Source organism: Rutidosis leptorrhynchoides, chromosome 9 (genome assembly GCF_046630445.1).
Source record: "Rutidosis leptorrhynchoides isolate AG116_Rl617_1_P2 chromosome 9, CSIRO_AGI_Rlap_v1, whole genome shotgun sequence".
Lineage (NCBI taxonomy): Eukaryota > Viridiplantae > Streptophyta > Magnoliopsida > Asterales > Asteraceae > Rutidosis > Rutidosis leptorrhynchoides.
The window spans coordinates 331,293,471-331,311,083 of NC_092341.1; the positions used below are offsets into that span (position 1 = coordinate 331,293,471).

At 34.3% G+C, this 17,613-nt stretch overlaps 2 protein-coding genes across 3 annotated transcripts; one reads left to right on the forward strand and one right to left on the reverse strand.

Moving 5' to 3' along the window:
• Positions 1-2,431: 2,431 nt before the first annotated feature.
• LOC139867367 (uncharacterized) lies at positions 2,432-7,876 on the forward strand. 2 transcript variants are annotated; one of them, XM_071855735.1, is made up of 10 exons: positions 4,389-4,522; positions 4,605-4,856; positions 4,939-5,001; positions 5,829-5,884; positions 6,050-6,116; positions 6,200-6,280; positions 6,380-6,445; positions 6,524-6,568; positions 7,065-7,142; positions 7,620-7,876. In XM_071855735.1, exons 2-9 carry the CDS (start codon positions 4,710-4,712, stop codon positions 7,125-7,127), a joined length of 588 nt encoding a protein of 195 aa, XP_071711836.1. In that variant the 5' UTR covers positions 4,389-4,522; positions 4,605-4,709; the 3' UTR covers positions 7,128-7,142; positions 7,620-7,876. The 2 variants fall into 2 exon arrangements, with proteins under 2 accessions (XP_071711835.1, XP_071711836.1); XM_071855734.1 differs by lacking the exons at positions 4,939-5,001; positions 5,829-5,884; positions 6,050-6,116; ... (3 more) ...; positions 7,065-7,142; positions 7,620-7,876 and adding exons at positions 2,432-2,834; positions 3,616-3,765; positions 4,057-4,219 and having other exon boundaries at positions 4,366-4,522; positions 4,605-4,838.
• A 162-nt stretch (positions 7,877-8,038) lies between these two features.
• On the reverse strand, positions 8,039-14,244 carry LOC139866376 (uncharacterized). Its single transcript, XM_071854603.1, has 26 exons — positions 14,117-14,244; positions 13,912-13,983; positions 13,751-13,822; positions 13,574-13,645; positions 13,415-13,486; positions 13,101-13,172; positions 12,927-12,998; positions 12,777-12,848; positions 12,595-12,663; positions 12,389-12,460; positions 12,227-12,298; positions 12,069-12,140; positions 11,908-11,979; positions 11,750-11,821; positions 11,562-11,633; positions 11,397-11,468; positions 11,246-11,317; positions 11,059-11,130; positions 10,903-10,974; positions 10,721-10,792; positions 10,563-10,634; positions 10,399-10,472; positions 10,182-10,313; positions 9,767-10,105; positions 8,715-9,085; positions 8,039-8,559 (listed from the first exon to the last, which is right to left on the reverse strand). Exons 1-26 carry the CDS (start codon positions 14,242-14,244, stop codon positions 8,203-8,205), a joined length of 2,838 nt encoding a protein of 945 aa, XP_071710704.1. The 3' UTR covers positions 8,039-8,202.
• Positions 14,245-17,613: the final 3,369 nt, after the last annotated feature.

Consider the following 17,613-nt stretch of genomic DNA (forward strand, 5'->3'; position numbering starts at 1 on the left):
TCAAGACGCCACTATATCGTTATTAATAGAAATTATATATGGATTCATAATAATATCATGTATATATATATATATATATATTTATACCTATATTCATTTTAATTGTAACTTAATTATTCTAACTTTTATTTTACATTATAAATTCAAATTAATTAAGGTATACTTTATTAATTCATTTATATTTATATTTATATATATATCTATACATAATTATTTGTTCGTGAATCGTCGGAGTAGCCAAAGGTTAAATGAATTCATGTAAATAGTTCAAAATTTTGAGACTCAACATTACATACATTGATTATAGTGTCGATTTCATATAAAGATTAAGTTTAAATTTGGTCGAAAATTTTCGGGTCGTCACATAAGTACCGAGTTGATGTGGTATGAAAACTTGAGGAACAAGTAAAAGGGTTTACTTGAAAAGCAAGCAAGTAATTTGCTGGAATATTTTTATTAGGGGAAGTTTTAATTATTTGTTTTAGGAAACATAATTAGGTCTTATGTGCCTATATATAGGATATATGTTTATGTTCTTTTCATTCAATTTTTAAGGCAATAAAGTTCTGTGTTCTTGTTTACTCTTCATTCTTCTTGAAGTTTAAATTTTGGTTAACCGCATTCGCGATTAATTCCAGTTTGCAACGTAATTGTAAATGAATCCTTCCGCTGTCCTACTCCAGGTGGTATCAGACTAGCAATCGATTCTAGTTCCATCAATCTGGGTTTCTCCTAAATTGATATCTTGAGTCAATTTTATCGAAGTTGATTCTATCGAACTTCATAAATCAGGGTTTACCCCAGATTTAATACCTAACTGTTTCTGTTATTCTGGAAAAAAAAGTTACTATTCACGAGCTACTATTCATCCGGCAGCGCTATTCATCGGTGGTACTATTCATCGGCGGTAGTGTTCATCAATGGTGCACCCAAATAGACCCGTTCCAAGTAATACGAACACTGACTGAAGCAGATTTTTCGTTCTCTAATATGTACAACCGACCGAATCTGTCTTTTAAACAACTATCGCCAAGCCATATGTCTTCCCAAAACCTGATGTTCGAATCTACATCTATGGAAAGCTTAAAAGACTCAACAGGATTAAAAATGCAATTATTCGTATGCTTAGAAATGGAAATAATGTTTTTCCAAAGAGAGCCACATCCCAAAGAGTTAGCATTACCCGCAAAACCCAGCCCACCATTCCGCCCATATAAGCTTTTAATGACTTTGACCCAAAGATCATTATTTTCAATTCGAAATCTCCACCACCATTTACCAATAAGAGCCCAATTTTTCAATTTTAAAGACTCAATATTTAACCAAACAATCCCCCCCCCCCCCCCCCCCCCCCTCCCCTCCCCTCTTCCCCCCTTATTGTAAGAACTCAAAATTGAATCCCACTTTACCCATTCCATTTTAGATTCATCTCCAATCCCGCCCAAAAAAACTTACATCTCAAACCTTCGAGCAAAGATAAGGCACAAGAAGGAGCACGAAATAGGAAAAAATAGTACAACGGTAAACTAGAAAGGACTGACTTGATTAAGGTTAATCTTCCACCGAATGATAACGAACACGATTTCCAATCCGAGAATCTTTTGTGGAGCTTCTTTATAACCGGATCCCATTCATTCATCTTTGTCATTCGAGAGCCCACCGGAAATTCCAAATGAAAGAATGGAAAAGATCCCGTTTTGCATCCAATTCGAGTAGATAATCTCTCAGTAACATCACTCGAAACCCCCAACCCATAAAGACAATTCTTGGACATATTTAATTTTAAACCCGAAGCGTCTTCAAAACGTTTGAGTAGTTTCACCATGTTAGAGATGTTGCTTTTGCTCCATTCTTCCATGAAAATTATGTCGTCTGCATATTTGAGGTGCGAAAGAACCACCTTATCTTAACCAATTTACACGCCTTTGATTAAACCCCTTTCTCGTATACCGGAGGGTGGTGATGATAAAAATATTACTCGTATGCTTTTAACAATCAATTAAGTACTTAATTTTCTACACAAGTATAACAGCCTAACTCTATGAATAATAATTTAGTCATTCTAGCCATTTCACCTCCTGCCTATTTAATTTTACACGGTCGTTAGTCGTTACTCCATATTACTGTAATTAATAATTAGAGAGTAATATTATATTTTATTAATTAATATTAATATTAATATTAATATATAAATATAAATATATAATATGTAATATATATATAAGTTAAAGTTTTTTCAAAGTACGGAGCATACAACAAGAAAAAAATCAATAAAAAGTGTGTAATTATTGATAAGAAAAAGATAAATATATGGGCCCGCAAAATTTTAAAAAACCAGCAAGGATGGTAGTGTTTCTGGGCGCTACATTACACCAACGGATGCATATAAACAAAATAAATGTATGTATAGATTTTGAATCGTCACGAAAATTTCGCCGTTCATTTCGACAAAATCTCCCATTCTCTAAAATTATAGCACCTTTCTTTCTAAAATTGTCACAAGCTCAAACAATTAGGGTTTCAAATCAATCGGAGATATATCTCTCAGCTTAATTTCAATGGCTTAATCTGCATTCTTCCTCTACCGTCTCCATTGATCTCCTTTCAAATTAACCTTTAATGTTACATGAATTACGTATTTAAGGATTCAATGGACGAAGAAATGGAAAACATGAAGGATTTGGTTGCCGATGAAGCTTCGTTTTCAAATGAAATTGATTTCGAATATGAGTTTGATGCTAATCAGTTTTTTGATTTTACAGTAGATGAAACGGAATCTGAAGCTGAAGAAGCTGAAACCTGGTTCCGATTCGCTTGTGAACATCCTCCTTCTCGTAAGCTTTTTGTAGTATTCGTTTATTTGATTTTGATTTTATAGATGTTAGAGATATGAATTGATGTTTGTTTATTTATTGATAAAATAATATATAATGAGGTATCCTTTGTATAATATAAGATTATTTTTTTTAAAAAAATAGTGATTTTAATTTGATTGATATAGTATGAGCTCTAGTATTCAACAGTGCATTGATGTCTGCTCTACATGTAATTTTAATTCTGATCCTGCTTGAGCTACTTGCTAGTATTGAGATATCGAAGATTGTGATTGAGTAACTTGAAGTTTATTTATTATTGTGATTGTGATCGTATAACTAATGAGACTTCTGATTGTTGTTTCATTCATAAATCATGGAAACTTGTGTTTAGTCACGCCTTGTGCTTACCTCAATTGTTGTCCGTTTTTAAAATTAGTTGTTCAAGATCTACCAGCTGGTATTGTGTAAACTAACTTTGTATTTATCAGCTTCGCCTACTAAAGTTATAGTTTGCGTCCAAGTTCTGATTTAAATCATCCTCCAATTAGCTCATGTATTATGAGTAGAATTTTAAATCAGATGGAGTTAATTGTTCTGAATGTCAGAAATTTATAACATTAGCAATTTATTGAATTAACCGTATTATACTTGTAGTTAATTTATTTATAATTTACAAGTCTCGGTGGTTTTTGTATTTAGCTGAACCAGCCGCGTTAAATTTATAGCAATTTTATTAAACTCACACTCACTTCTGGATGTACTTTCATCTGCACAATGTAACTTGATCTGGATATTGCAGCCTTTATAGTGAAATTAAAAATGATGAAGGAAGCCAAGGCCAATAAAACCAGCTCCAGAAAAAAAGAAGCTGACAAAAAAAATAGCACATCCAGTACTTCAGATGACATAGATAATCATAAAGCTTCCTCACGCGAAGTTAAAATCAAAGGTATGGAACTATAGATTATAAAGATATATGTTTTCGGGATTCAAGTTTGCTAATAACTGTATTAGTTTTGTTATAAGTGATATATTAAGTGCATATACCTTATTGCATTTCTTCAACACAGTACACTTCTTAGTGTTTGGATACAAGTGAGTTTTCACATATTTTAGACGGAAACTGCACTTATTTCTAAGCTTGTGGAGTGGTTCTTATTTTGAATGCTAAAAGCACTCAATTTCAAGGTTTCCCTAACACCGACCCTAATAATAACTTTTCCTTGTTCATTTGAGTCAGGTGTGAAGCATCATAACCATATACCTCAAGATACAACAAAAGAGAAATCAAAGTCCACATTTAACTTATCCAAACCAAACGGTTCGTCTTTCATGAAGCCTACTGCTAGTCATTTGGCCAAGCAAACTAAAGAGTGTGATATACATTCTGGCGGTGGTGGAAGGTGTTAATTTTTGCCTTGATACTAGTTATATGCTGATATAAAGTTATATATATTCAGTTTTTTTACCAGTTGATATGATTTTGTTTTTCTACGTCTTCTATAGGGTAGAATTTTATCTTATTTTTTTTTATTTATTATTATTGTAGGTTGCAGAAGTCATTAGTTAGTGCAGTTGAAAAGTTACAATCTCCTATCAAAAGTCAAAACCAAGCCACCAAAAGACAAAAACTAGAAATTGGTTATTTGCGTAAGGCTGCACAATTGAAGCATCGAGCTTTGTTTTTGCACAAGGTTACCAAGAAGGTAAGATCCTCAGTTTTACCACACGCTATTAAACAAAAAATCTTGCATGAATTTAAGCAGACTAAATGTTTTGTTTCCACAGGCTGCACATTTAGAAGACAGATCAAAATCTAAAATTACTACTCTTCGAAAACCTGCACTGGTTACGGAAGAAAGAGCTCAGAGGCACGGGTAATGTTTTCAGCATATGAGCTACTTATATATTGTGTACAAATGTTTAATAGCAATCACTGGCTACTTTTTCTTGACATTTAGGTTACAGAACAAATCTGAATCAGTTCAACAACCAAAAGCAAATACCCATGCAAATAGAGCACGACCTTTGAACCGAAAAGTTGGTATTTGCAATTAGTTAGTGTCTCTTAAATTTTAATTCCACATGAAATTTGAATTTATCAAAACTTTATGTGTGACAGATTCTCGACCCTCCTAAATTGCCCCAACGTAAGAAGAGCATATCTCAATCAACGGAGTTTCAAGTAAGTTAACAAGCTTTTAACAGTTGCAAGTAGAGGCAGCATTCTTTGTCTCATTTACTTATTAATGGGTAATATGGGTTGTGCTTTATCTCAAACGGGTCAAATAACAAAACAAATTATCTTAAAGGGGAATTGCTCAAGTGAAAGCCCTGCAACCAACATCTCGTGAACTCTTCGGGTGGAAGTTCATTTAGTTGAATAAATGAAAATGTTCATGATTTTTAGTTTGTTTAGTTAAACGAACGAACATAAACTTATTTTTCGTGCATTCAATTACGTTCGTGAACGTCCTTTAATTTTTTAATATATATGATATATACAGAGTAATACATAATAAGTAGAAGTTGGTGAATAAGTGTTTGATTTCCGAGTTCTAAAAGATATACTTGTTACCCAATTGCCTGACCGGCCCATCTTGCCACATCTAGCTGCAAGTAACTGAACTATGAATCACATTCATATGCATTTCAAAGGATATTATATGTTTAGTGTCTCATAAAACCTTGTCATTACTAATTGTACAACATTCGTTTCACTTAAAGACCACTAATCAAGCAATGTAAGTTCAATCTGCTAATGTATGCAATCAAGTTAGGTGACTGCCATAAATAATTCGACTATTTTTTTTTTCCACAAAAGGGTCAATGGCCTAGTGGCGTCGAGTTAACCCTCCAACCATAAGGTTGTGGGATTAAGTCCAAGGCGGACGTATTCGTGGAAATTGTGTATATTTTTCTGGTGGGGTGTGTAAGTTCATTGCTGATAAAAAATTTATTTACCATTTTCTGAACTCATTACGCATCAGACGAACACATTTATTGTTGCAGGTACTTAATAATCATAACTCCACTCCTCCAGCAAATGACAATAGTCTCAGCAAGAGGTCAGAACCCCTAAGTTTGGGCTTTATATATTAATATTTGTATGTTAAAATATGAAGTGCCTTTATTCTCCAACTAATTTTTTTTTTTTTTATGTTGTCTACTCTGAAGTTACGTTATATTTTGTAACAATTGATTTCTTACTTCGAGTCAGTTATGTATTGCAGCCAAAACTCTAGATCGAAGGATAAATTCAGATCACCAATTAAGTTAAAATCTTGCAATACCGACAAGGTGCATATAACTTCACAACTTTATAAGTTATTATTCAAGTTGTTTTATATTTTGTGCTTGTAAGCCATTTAGCTTGTGTACAGGTACATCCAATAAAAGATGGTGAACTTGCATCAAGTGCAAAGCACAATACCCATCAGCCACCAATAGAATTATTTAAGAAGGTTAAAGATTAAAACTTTGAGCACTATAAATCTTAAATATTCAGTTTCTTTTAAGGCTATTGTAACTTATACTATTATCACATATCACTATGTTTTCAGCTCTCTTTGAAAACTGAATCCCAAACAAAAGTTATATCTTCATCACGACCATCTCGCGTAACTAAGGTTAGCTTAACTTTTATAAAGTTTTAGCGTATACTATATGTATTCCATTTTATTAATCCTTTGTTTTTTTCTGTTTAGGCGCTGAAGGAGAACGTGCCCAAATCTTTACAGCAGGATTTTAGGGTATATTTTTCTAAGCGTATATCTTTGGTACTTTGGTTGTAACTCCTTACGAAGGAACATGTCTTAAGCATTATTGATGTAAACGACGTCCGTTGCATCCGTTGTGATACCCGTTGCAACGTTTTGGTGACTAGCCCGTCTCGACCCCGTCCCGTCATCTAATAAGTCGGTCAACAATCAAAAGTCGGGTCAAATGTGGGAAAGGTTGGGTCAACAGCGGTCAAAAGTCAAAAATTTGGTTAAAATCGGTCAAAATTGACGTAATTGATGTAGTTTAGTGTAATTTTTTTGTATTATATTTATCATAATAGCGATTTAGGTAATAACCGGTCAACGAAGGTTTTTTGGCTTTAAGATATGTGTGTGTGGAACAAAATGGGTATAAATCAATGTCAATCAACGTCCGTCTCGACGTTTTAAGGTCCCGACCGTCTCGACTCCGTTTCGCGTCTTTTTCAACCTTGGTCTTATGTATTTGATGTTCTTTTGTGTATAGAGATGTGTGGGGAAGCCAAATCATCATGAAACAGATAGGAGGGTCACTGAAGTTAATATATAGCCCCAACAATAACAGGTACACAAAGTTATTAATTTCAAAGGGTTGGAAGTTATTAAACATGTAGTATGGACCAGGCTTATCTAGTTTGAATTTGAATAATCAATAATATAGTGGGATAACTCTACCCATCTTGCTTTTCTAGACTATGGTTCAACAGTTTGCTTTAGAATAGGTAGAGTGTGACACAATTGATTGTCCTTCTTTCTCTTGAATTTAGTCAACAAACAATGATTTTGAATATAAATAAAATCAGAAACATTTTGGCTGTGTTCAACCCATTTTCCCACAAACCTGTCAATATGGGCATCTCTACTAAGCTAATGTGTAAAGAAGATTCAGTTTAATATGATGCCTGTGTTATTGGTCAGTTGAACAAGTAACTAATGCAAGACTGATGTTTGTCAGTACTTGGAACGATGTCAAGCTTTTGGTTTTTTTTAATAATTCAAAGTTGTAGTTACTACTAATATCTTTTGTCCATTAAATTTGCAGTGTAAAGGGTTTACAAATGTATTGGGGGATGAAGATAGGCGTGCAATGTGAAGAGATTAACGTACGTTTCCATTTCATATATAAAGAAAAATCACTAACACACAGCAGAATGCATAGAGAAGCCAATTACTAAAAGCAAAAGAGATATAGAACAGGTTATCACATGTGCGCAACCATTGTTGAACTGTTGATTATCAATATATGTAACGATAAATAAATATTGTTCATTAGATCAGCAATATACCTACCACACCCAATGGGAAATAAAATTGCTCGACGAACCTAGGGTTGTTAACATGCGAGTTCCCGCAAGAAGAATCAATCGAGCATCAAATGAAACCAAAAATATCACACAAATGGTCAATAAAATTATGAGACAGACAATGCAAAAGAGTTAACTTACAACTTGTTTACCCATTTTACTACCATCTAAAAGTACAATAATTTAAAACAGAATTACATCATAGTCCCTTTCTTCCTAGGCTGAAACTTACAATAATCTAACTTCTTACAAAAGTAACCCAAAAAGATGAAGCATAACATTACATCAGTTCTGTTCCCAAAACAAGTTCTGGACTGTATTCTAAAACGTATTATTCGATACAAGTTCAGGGAACCTTAAAAACCAGTGAGCATCAGAAGAATTATCATCATCCTGCTTCTGATGCTGAGGAGAATGAAGCTCATTTCCAGTTACATATTGTGCATATTCTGTCTTCTTCTCAGGCCCCGAAGTAGTCTTTGTACCAGGTGCGGTAGACAACAATGACTGCAGAATTTCAGCAACCTCGTGCATTGTTGGTCTCTCACAAGGTAGACGCTTGGTGCATAACAACGCAAGTTGAAAAGTCTTTTTGACTTGTGATAAATCTATGCATGTAACAGTAACTTCTGGATCAACTGATTCCATAACTGTATTATCATCCGCCTTTGACAATATCTGTAACATTTCAACTCAAATTGAGCTAGTAAACATAACAACTGTATCACATTATAGATGCCCTAAAAAGTAGTGTGACCAAGGTGTGTTTAGTTAAAGCAGCAGCATTAATCACTTCATAATGATTATTACTATGAATATGTATTGGTTCTTACCAGTTGATGCAAATTGGACTCATTGTCAACAGCCTTTTTCCCGGTCAATAGCTCCAACAGGACGATACCGAAACTATAAACATCGGATTTTTCAGTTAGTCGAGAAGTCCTGGCATACTCGGGATCTATATAACCAATTGTCCCCAAAACGTAAGTTGACGCATAAGTTTTGGTAGTTGGGAGGGACTTGGCGATGCCAAAATCCGATAAATGAGCCTCGAAATTCTCGTCCAGTAATATGTTTGATGATTTCACATCCCTGTGAATAATTCTAGGGTTACAGTCATGGTGAAGATAAGCCAGTCCTTGTGCAGCTCCCACTGCTATCTTATGTCGTGTTTCCCAATCAAGTTTAACCTTCTTCGCTGGCCCTGAAACAGCCGTGTATACTTGTCATTTATATATGCTATATGACTCGTAAGTCATAACTAACTATCCATAAACTTGCAAGCTGCAACTCTGCGTAACAGAGCATGGGTCTTAATCAATGTAGAGTTGGCACTTTTGACCCTTTTTTCTTATCAAATGAGCCAGATGCTGTTTTTAAGAAACAAACTTTTTTAACTCCAAGGTTGAAAAATTCACGAGATGGAAACGAATCCTTCAGGATCTTGAAAGGTCAAGGCGGTCAAGATGGGGTACAGATGTTGACCAACATTGACTTTTAAATAAAAATATATTAAGCATAATTATTTCAAACGTAAATATTTAAATATGACCTGACAAAAAGTCAACTTTTCACCGGCATTGACCGAATTTTCGCGACTTTGACCTGACTTCTAGCGTTGACCAACTAATTAGACATTTATGGGCGAAACGAGACGGGCTGGTCACCAAATCGCCTCAACGACTGACGCCACCGTAAGTGCCGTTTGCAACCATATCTAATGCTTATATTCAAATTGCTCTTAATAATTGGCAGCACCGATCAGATAAAGAAAATCAGAAGTGTAACACTTTATGACATTGGAAAACAGCCCGTGCACGTGTTTTCCACTCATTACCCAACTCGGCAATGTTACTAATCATAAATGCAAGCGATATTTACTCACCATGAAGAAGATCCCAAAGAGAACCATTTGGCATGTAGTCATAAAAGAGAAGGTTTCCAGTCGGTGAAAGTGAGTAACCATGCAAACTCACAAGGTTCCTGTGCCTGATGCTGCCAACGGTCGCCAGCTCAGTTTCAAACTCGTGAAAGTTGTGTTGGTACTCGGTGTAAAGCCGCTTAATTGCAATAGGTCGGGAATTTTTTAACGCACATTTGTAAACCGTGCTAGAAGAACCATATCCAATAATGTATCTTTCATTGAAATTGTCAGTAATTCTCAAAATATCATCATAGGTATGAATTGCCATATCCATGTGAAGAACCACAAGTTTTGGAGGACCTGAAACAAAATTTGCCATTAGAAAATATCAACCAAAAGAATAAAGTTGCAACCTTTTGAGATGAACAAAACATACCTTGTAAGCCTTTGTTTGATTCTTTCACATATTGTCTGGGCTTGTTTGATCTTAAGATTGTTAATACCACCATGGCAACAAGTACCACAAACCCTAATGTGATGCAAATAACAGTTGTTCTTGAAAACAGAGCTGCAGGAGTAAGTAATTATTAGCGTACATCGCAGTTTCATTGTAATTTGTAATGTTAAATTGAAGCCGGGACTAAAATAGATACCTCTTTGTTTAGGTGAATATGGGTCGCATATGGAACCTAACCAGTTCCCACATAACAATGGGTTTCCAAGAAAGCTGGGAGCAGACCATACATAACAAACATCAACACAAACAGTTCGAAAATTAAGACAATAAAAAGAATAGTAACAAAAAAAATACAATTACCTATCAGATGGAAACCGCGAAAAGGTCTTGCTAGGAGGCACTACCCCAGAAATGTTGTTATACGAAATATTTCTGATTCACAGTAAAACAACTAGTTACTGGAAAGAATAGGCAATAGTAATGAGTAATTTAAATTTAATTAATGGGATTAAGCTTACAGATTAGAAAGACTGAAACAGTTGGATAATTGGGTTGGTATCTCCCCGTTAAGACTGTTGTTGTTCAAGATTCTGCAGATAAGTTTATAAAAGACATCGTCATGAAAGGAAACTATTTCATTTGTGTAAGAACTACTAATTATAAAAAAATAAAAATAAATAAATAAATAAAACAGCCTCACAGAGAGATGATGTTTTGCAATTGGCCCATCTCTACTGGTATGGCATCATTAAGCTTGTTGAATGACATATCACTACAAGAAAAACGATAATACTCAGAGCAACGTTCTGGAAAAAATACATTCAACTAACTAAAAAGGTAGTATCAAGAAACTTACATAATCTGGACACTTCTAAGATTCCCAAATTCCTCAGGTATTGGACCGTTGAGGTGATTATGGCTCAGATTTCTACAAGCATATAAAGAAAAAAAAGTCAAAAAGTCAACCAAGTCGGTGAAAATCCTAAGGTACTGGACACACTTTTTCAACAAAAAAAGTATTTAAGACGAAACACATTGCTTACAGTGTTAGAAGATGTTCTAGATCGCCAATAGATGCAGGGACAGGTCCAGAGAAATGATTGCTTGAAAGATCCCTAAGAATAATAGTAATAATACTTGTTACGTTGCTGTATACAAATATATATGTACAACGTACTTGACACGTGAACTTACAATGTATCTAGGTTGATTATTCTCCCCAATTGAAATGGTATTGATCCCTTAAAGTTATTTGCTGATAGATTCCTGCAGCAGTTGAAATGGCAATTTTTGAGACTGATAATAATAAAAAATTTCCAGATGCAAGTTAATACAAAATGTAAACAAAGTAGGGCATACAGATAAGTTAAGCTCTCGAGATTACGAAACCCTGACGGAATGGAACCATTGAGAAAATTTCCATGCACGTTGCTGCAAAGTTTGTGACCAGATAAGTACAATATTTGATCCATAATAACATCAAAGTAAACAAGGAATTATAATATTATATATTATATACATATGGAAGCAAATAATAAAAGAATTACAGCTGATTCAAGGCGGTGCAAGAACTGATCTGTTCAGGAATAGGCCCTTCAAGATTATTGAGTGCAAGGTTCCTAAGAAGCCAGCCAATTTAAAACAATTTTGTAAACACAAGTATGAAATTGTATATTTATTTACATATTTGGATATGAGAACTCACAATTCAAAAAGCTGATCAAGATTCCCTAATTCAGTAGGAATTCCACCACTGAATTGGTTATTATTCAACTGCCTGAAAAATCAACACTGTAATTTAATATTTGATGTGTAAAAAGAAAAAGAAAAAAATTTAACATTTAAAAGGCCAAAAGTTGATCTTACAAGTAGCTAAGCTTTGTCATGTTACCAAGCTCTGGCGGTATTGGTCCTGTGAGTCGATTCCCATGAAGATACCTGTAACATTAAACAAATGTGTACACATAATTAAAAAGATTAAATTCTTTTTTTTTTTAATCACTCAGGCACAAGGCAGTACTTACAGTTTTCCTGTGAAGGATAGGTTACCAAAGATTGGCGGAATTGGTCCCACTAATTCATTTTCGCTTAAATCCCTGTTGTAAGGGAAGTAAATAAATAATTATTCGTCGTTATTCACAAAACATAAGTTGCTCTTCAATAATAATTTAGATTTAGATTCTTACAAAACAGCCAGCGCTTGCATAAGACCAATTACTTCTGGTATTTTTCCTGTTAACTTGTTACCTTGAAGAGACCTGAATAATAATCATAAGAGTATTATTTTATTGTCATCAATCAATATATTCAACAGAATAATTTGTAAACATATTTAAAAATCTTGCCCTAGTACGAAACATAAAGATAAAGATAACTAGAACAAGAAACATACAAGGTAGCAACTTGAAGAAAACCAATATTGTATGGGATTTCACCAGTGATCTGATTATAAGAAATGTCTCTGCAAATTAAATTAATTAGTTCATTGGACAAGTAAGCAACATTATTTATGTGTGTGATTGTGTGTTTATACTTACATTTATATAAACGATAATGATAAATGATGATACTTACAATATCTCAAAACTTGTGCAGTTACCAATACTATCTGGAATTGTTCCAGTCAAATTATTCCCCCGTACGTCGCTAAACAAATAACAAGAATCTATTACCAGATACTATAAAGGAAATGTAAAGAGGATTCTATTAAAAAAGAAGACTTACAAATACCAAAGGCCGGTCAACTGGCACATATCATCAGACAGCGTCCCCGTTAATGAGTTTCCTCGTAGGCCACTATATAGAAAACACTCAAAGAACATTTTAGAGAGAACTGTAAAAATGAAAAATAAAGAGACATAAACGAACATTACAACTTGTTAGGTTTTTAGAACTTACAGATACTGCAGTACTTCGTTCCAGTATATCAATCTGGGTATCTCACCGGTCAGCTGGTTTTCAGCCAGATCACTAACCAAGATAAAATTAACAAAAAAAAATAAAAAATCTTATGCGTATATCATTATTGCAAATAGTAAACATAAAACATACGTAAAACGCAAAACATAGAAGAGCATCTTTTGTGAAGTTGAGAGGGTGGGGACCCTGGGTTTGTTAGCTCAGGCTCACAAGTAGTTAGGCCATGTAGCTACAATATTACCTAAATAAACGATAACTTTTTAAAAAAAGGGAAAAGGGCTTAACCAACTTACAGAGTCTTAAGATTTGGAATTTGAGTTAGGGTTGAGGGGATGGGTCCCGAAATCTGGTTGTTCTTCAAAATCCTGGTTTCATTGACATTACAACAATTTTAGTTCAACCATAAATTAGTTATTTCATTATTTTTCAGATAATAGACAGGCTGCACTCACAATGATTCAAGCAACTTCAGCTTAGAGATCGCGAAAGGTATGTCACCATACAACATATTGTCAGATAAATCCCTGCAAATACACATACACAAAATGATTAAAATGAAAAAGAATTTTAACACATAAAAATTTGATTAATTATAATTTATTACTGTAGTAAGAAAGTAAATGGCTTACAGCATAACCAGGTTAATACATCTACCAATTTCATCTGGTATTTGTCCTGTCAGCTTATTTCCTTGCAAATCGCTGTTTCCATTTAAAGCCATGAGAACAATTTTAACCAGAAGCTAAACATTTCTAAAATTACAGAAATACAAAAAAAAACAATTACGCACATCGACTGCAGATTCCTCAAGTCCCCAATTGCAGGTGAAATTTCACCACCAAGGTTGAAATTTGACAGATTCCTAAATTCAAGCAAAGTTTAAACAGATATTTGTTACTTCATTGGTGAAATAAAACTAAATGTAACAAAATTAATACATCAACAAAAATATATAAATTTAGTATGATTATAGTAACAATGTTACAGTAACATACAAAGCAACCACAGTTGTGCTGAAATTGTCGCATAAAACCCCTCTCCATGAACACAAGTCATCATTCTGATCTACATCCCAATCCAGTAGCACATTCACAACATTGCTAAATGAAGCCTTGATAGTCATTAATGCTTTACCTGCTCATATCATTTCAACACGTTAATAAAACTCACGTGTTCAAAATTGGTTGAATAAAATCACACTGAATCACAAACAGGATAAAAATAAAAAATAATACTCATGCCAAAAAAAAAAAAAAAAAAAAAAAAAAAATATGCTAAACCAAAAACGTGAAAACCTAGCAATATATACTAACAGGAAAATTTAATGCTAAACAAAGTGACAAACCTAAAACGTGAAAAACAGAGCAGCATATACTAAACTGAATATTTTAAAAATAATTAGCAACAATTTTAAAAAAGTGTTTAGCAAAATATTAAAAAAAGACCGAAACAAAAATCCTTCAAATTCTGTCGTTTTCTGCTCGTTTGACTAAAATAGTTTTTGAAATTTCCTATAGCTTATTGCCTACAGTAAAACCGCATATTTCACCCATCCGTTTACTTAGCAAATCAACTTTCAGCTTTCCAATTCCAAAAAAGATAATAACACCACCAAAAACTCGGTCTCCGATACAACACACATAAAGCAATATATACTGTATATATGTTTACTCTCAATTTTTTTAACTTTATCTAGCAAATGAGAAGAAGCATACAATCACCCAAACGAGCCAACGAAACTAGAAACCAAAACACAACTAACAAAGGAAACTTAGACACATTAAATAATACAAAATTAATAGGAGTAATATAGTAAAATAATATAATATAAATAAAATTAATAAACTTAAAATTTAAAATTAATTAAAATAAAATAACATAAGAAACAATATAGTAGTATATATACTGTTTATTAGGCTTTTATAAAACATTTATATTTTATTGTTTTTTTTTAAAAAAAAGAAACAATATCTACATGTCTAACACGATATACATGTCTACACCAACCTCAAATACAGAGATAAAACTACAAAAAAAAAAAAAAAAAATCAAACGAGCTACCTTCGTCATTTAGAGACGTCGTGTACGGACACATAATCACTAAAACCGCCATAATTACACAAATTGCAAGCTCCTTCTCCATAATCAACGAAAACAAAACGCAATTTCTTCTTTGCGATGACAATTTGATCAATATCTCAGAATATTATCTGAAATTCAGTCATATATTTAGTTACAGTAACTGTAGGTAGCACCGAACATTACAGCAACAGTCATTGTATTACCACAACTACTGACTGAAGAATGTGTGTGTGTGTGTGAGTGTGAGTGTGTGTGTGTGTGTGCGCGAGTGTTTTAGAGAGAGAAAGTAGGGAAACAGAGGATGAAATGAAAACAGGCGTTTGGCGTGAAGTTGTGTTAATGGTGGTATTGTTATGAAGAGAGAGAAAATGTAAAAAGTTTGTTTGTTGTGTAAAAGAAAAATTAGGGTTTTCTCTCCGGAAAAAGGGCGATTTACGGCGCTCATCTATTGTTTCATTTTTTTTCTTCCAATCTCATGCAATAATCGATCATCTGCTAGTGTGGATCCCTATTTAGGCAACCTGGAATATGGGAAAACATTCGGGGGGAAAGAAAAAACCCAATATTGTTAATACGGAGCGTGTTTTACGAAATCGCAAGATTGGTGGGGAGTCTACGGAGACTTCTAATGCAACTGGAGAAGAAAACGAACTCGATCAATCGAACACTGAGGTACAATCAACTACTATTAATCTGGATCTTGATGATAAAGTTAGTGTGCACTCAGCTGAGGAATTTTCTGAGGACAATTCATATGATGAGAATGTAAAGTTTGATAATTCTATTCCTGATTATGAATTTCCGAAGTTAGGGGTTTCAGTTAACTTAAAAACTCCTGTTGTAAATTCTAGTCATAAAGTAGATGAGCAGGTACATGGTGAGAAGGTGCATGAGAGCAAACAGAATGCTGGACAACAGGAGGGTACTCAAAAAAAGTCGTATGTGGATATGGTGAGTGGGCAATCAATAAAACGCAAAGCTAATTTCCGTTTTATTGAGAAACCGATGGATCTTGATGAGAATGTTGACGTTGAGATTCCGTTGAGTGCTGTGAAAGAAGCAGCAGATCGGTATAGTTATACACTATATGGATATTTCATTGGGAAAAGGATAGCTTACCCGGTTGTCCAGAACTACGTAATGAATACATGGAAGAAATTTGGTATTGAAAAATCGATGATGAACGCGAAAGGTTTTTTCTTTTTCAAGTTTAGCTCGGAGAAGGGTATGTTGGATGTCTTAGAACATGGGCCATGGATAATTCGCACGGTCCCAATAATTTTGAATAAATGGTCGCCAAACGTGTCTCTCACTAAAGAAGACATTACCAAAGTACCAGTTTGGATTAAGCTGCATGATATTCCGTTGGCTGGGTTTACGGAGGATGGATTGAGCTACATTGCATCGCAGGTGGGTGTTCCAATTATGCTAGACTCTTATACTAGTACCATGTGTATGGAGTCATGGGGTAGGCCTAATTATGCGAGGGCGTTGGTCGAAATTTCTGCTGAAAAGTCTCTAAAGAACAGCTTGAAGGTTGCCATCCCCTCGCTGGAAGGGGGTGGGAAGACTATCAATGAGGTTCGGGTGGAATATGAATGGCGTCCACCACATTGCGAATATTGCAAGGTCTTTGGTCATAAAGAATCCCAATGCCCCAAAGTTATCCCAGTTGCAAAGGTTAATCGTGTGGATGAAGATGGTTTCGTGGCAGTTTCAAAGAAGACTAATGGTATTGTTATTGGAAAGAAACAGAATGATGGGAATAAGAATAATACCGGGTTTGTTGTTGGGAGAGCAAAACAAAAGTTGGTGTATCGTCCGATTCGTAAAGACGTTATTCTAGATGAGGGTACAGGTACAAGTAAAACCAAAGACTCTGAACAGGTTAATACTTCTAATGTTTTTAATGTTCTTGCTGACTTAAATGAAGAAAACACTCAACATGTGGACATCAATAAAGGATTGATTGATGAGGAAAGTGACTTAGAAATTGATGATGAAAATGTGGGACGGAAACAAAAAGTAGATAAGCAATCTGAGGGGGCAAGCACTCCCGGTAAAGAAGTTTCCAATGATTAGTTTTGCTACATGGAATATTCGAGGGTTGAACCGAGTCCCCAAGCAAAACGAGGTTCGTGAGGTAATTATGGAAAATAAATTATGTATATGTGCCATCCTCGAATCGCATGTAAATATCACTAAGTTAAATGGGATATGCAACTATGTGTTTCCAAATTGGTGTTGGTCATCTAACAACAATGTTAGTATAAGGGGTACACGAATAATACTAGGATGGGATCCTGGTATTGTTAATGTAATGGTGCTTGGTACAAGTGAACAGGTGATGCATTGCCAAGTTAAAGTCATTAGGAGTAATACCCACATGTTTATGTCGTTCGTATATGCA

Coding starts and splice junctions, on each gene's coding strand:
- LOC139866376 (XM_071854603.1), bottom strand. CDS start 14,244: ATGACTATCAAGGCTTCATTTAGCAATGTTGTGAATGTGCTACTGGAT. Junction 13,173..13,414: donor ATTCCAAATCTTAAGACTCT/GTAAGTTGGTTA, acceptor TATCTTGGTTAG/TGATCTGGCTGAAAACCAGC. Junction 11,822..11,907: donor CTTGATCAGCTTTTTGAATT/GTGAGTTCTCAT, acceptor CTGGCTTCTTAG/GAACCTTGCACTCAATAATC.
- LOC139867367 (XM_071855734.1), top strand. CDS start 2,627: ATGAATTACGTATTTAAGGATTCAATGGACGAAGAAATGGAAAACATG. Junction 3,766..4,056: donor ACGCGAAGTTAAAATCAAAG/GTATGGAACTAT, acceptor CATTTGAGTCAG/GTGTGAAGCATCATAACCAT. Junction 4,523..4,604: donor TGCACAAGGTTACCAAGAAG/GTAAGATCCTCA, acceptor TTGTTTCCACAG/GCTGCACATTTAGAAGACAG.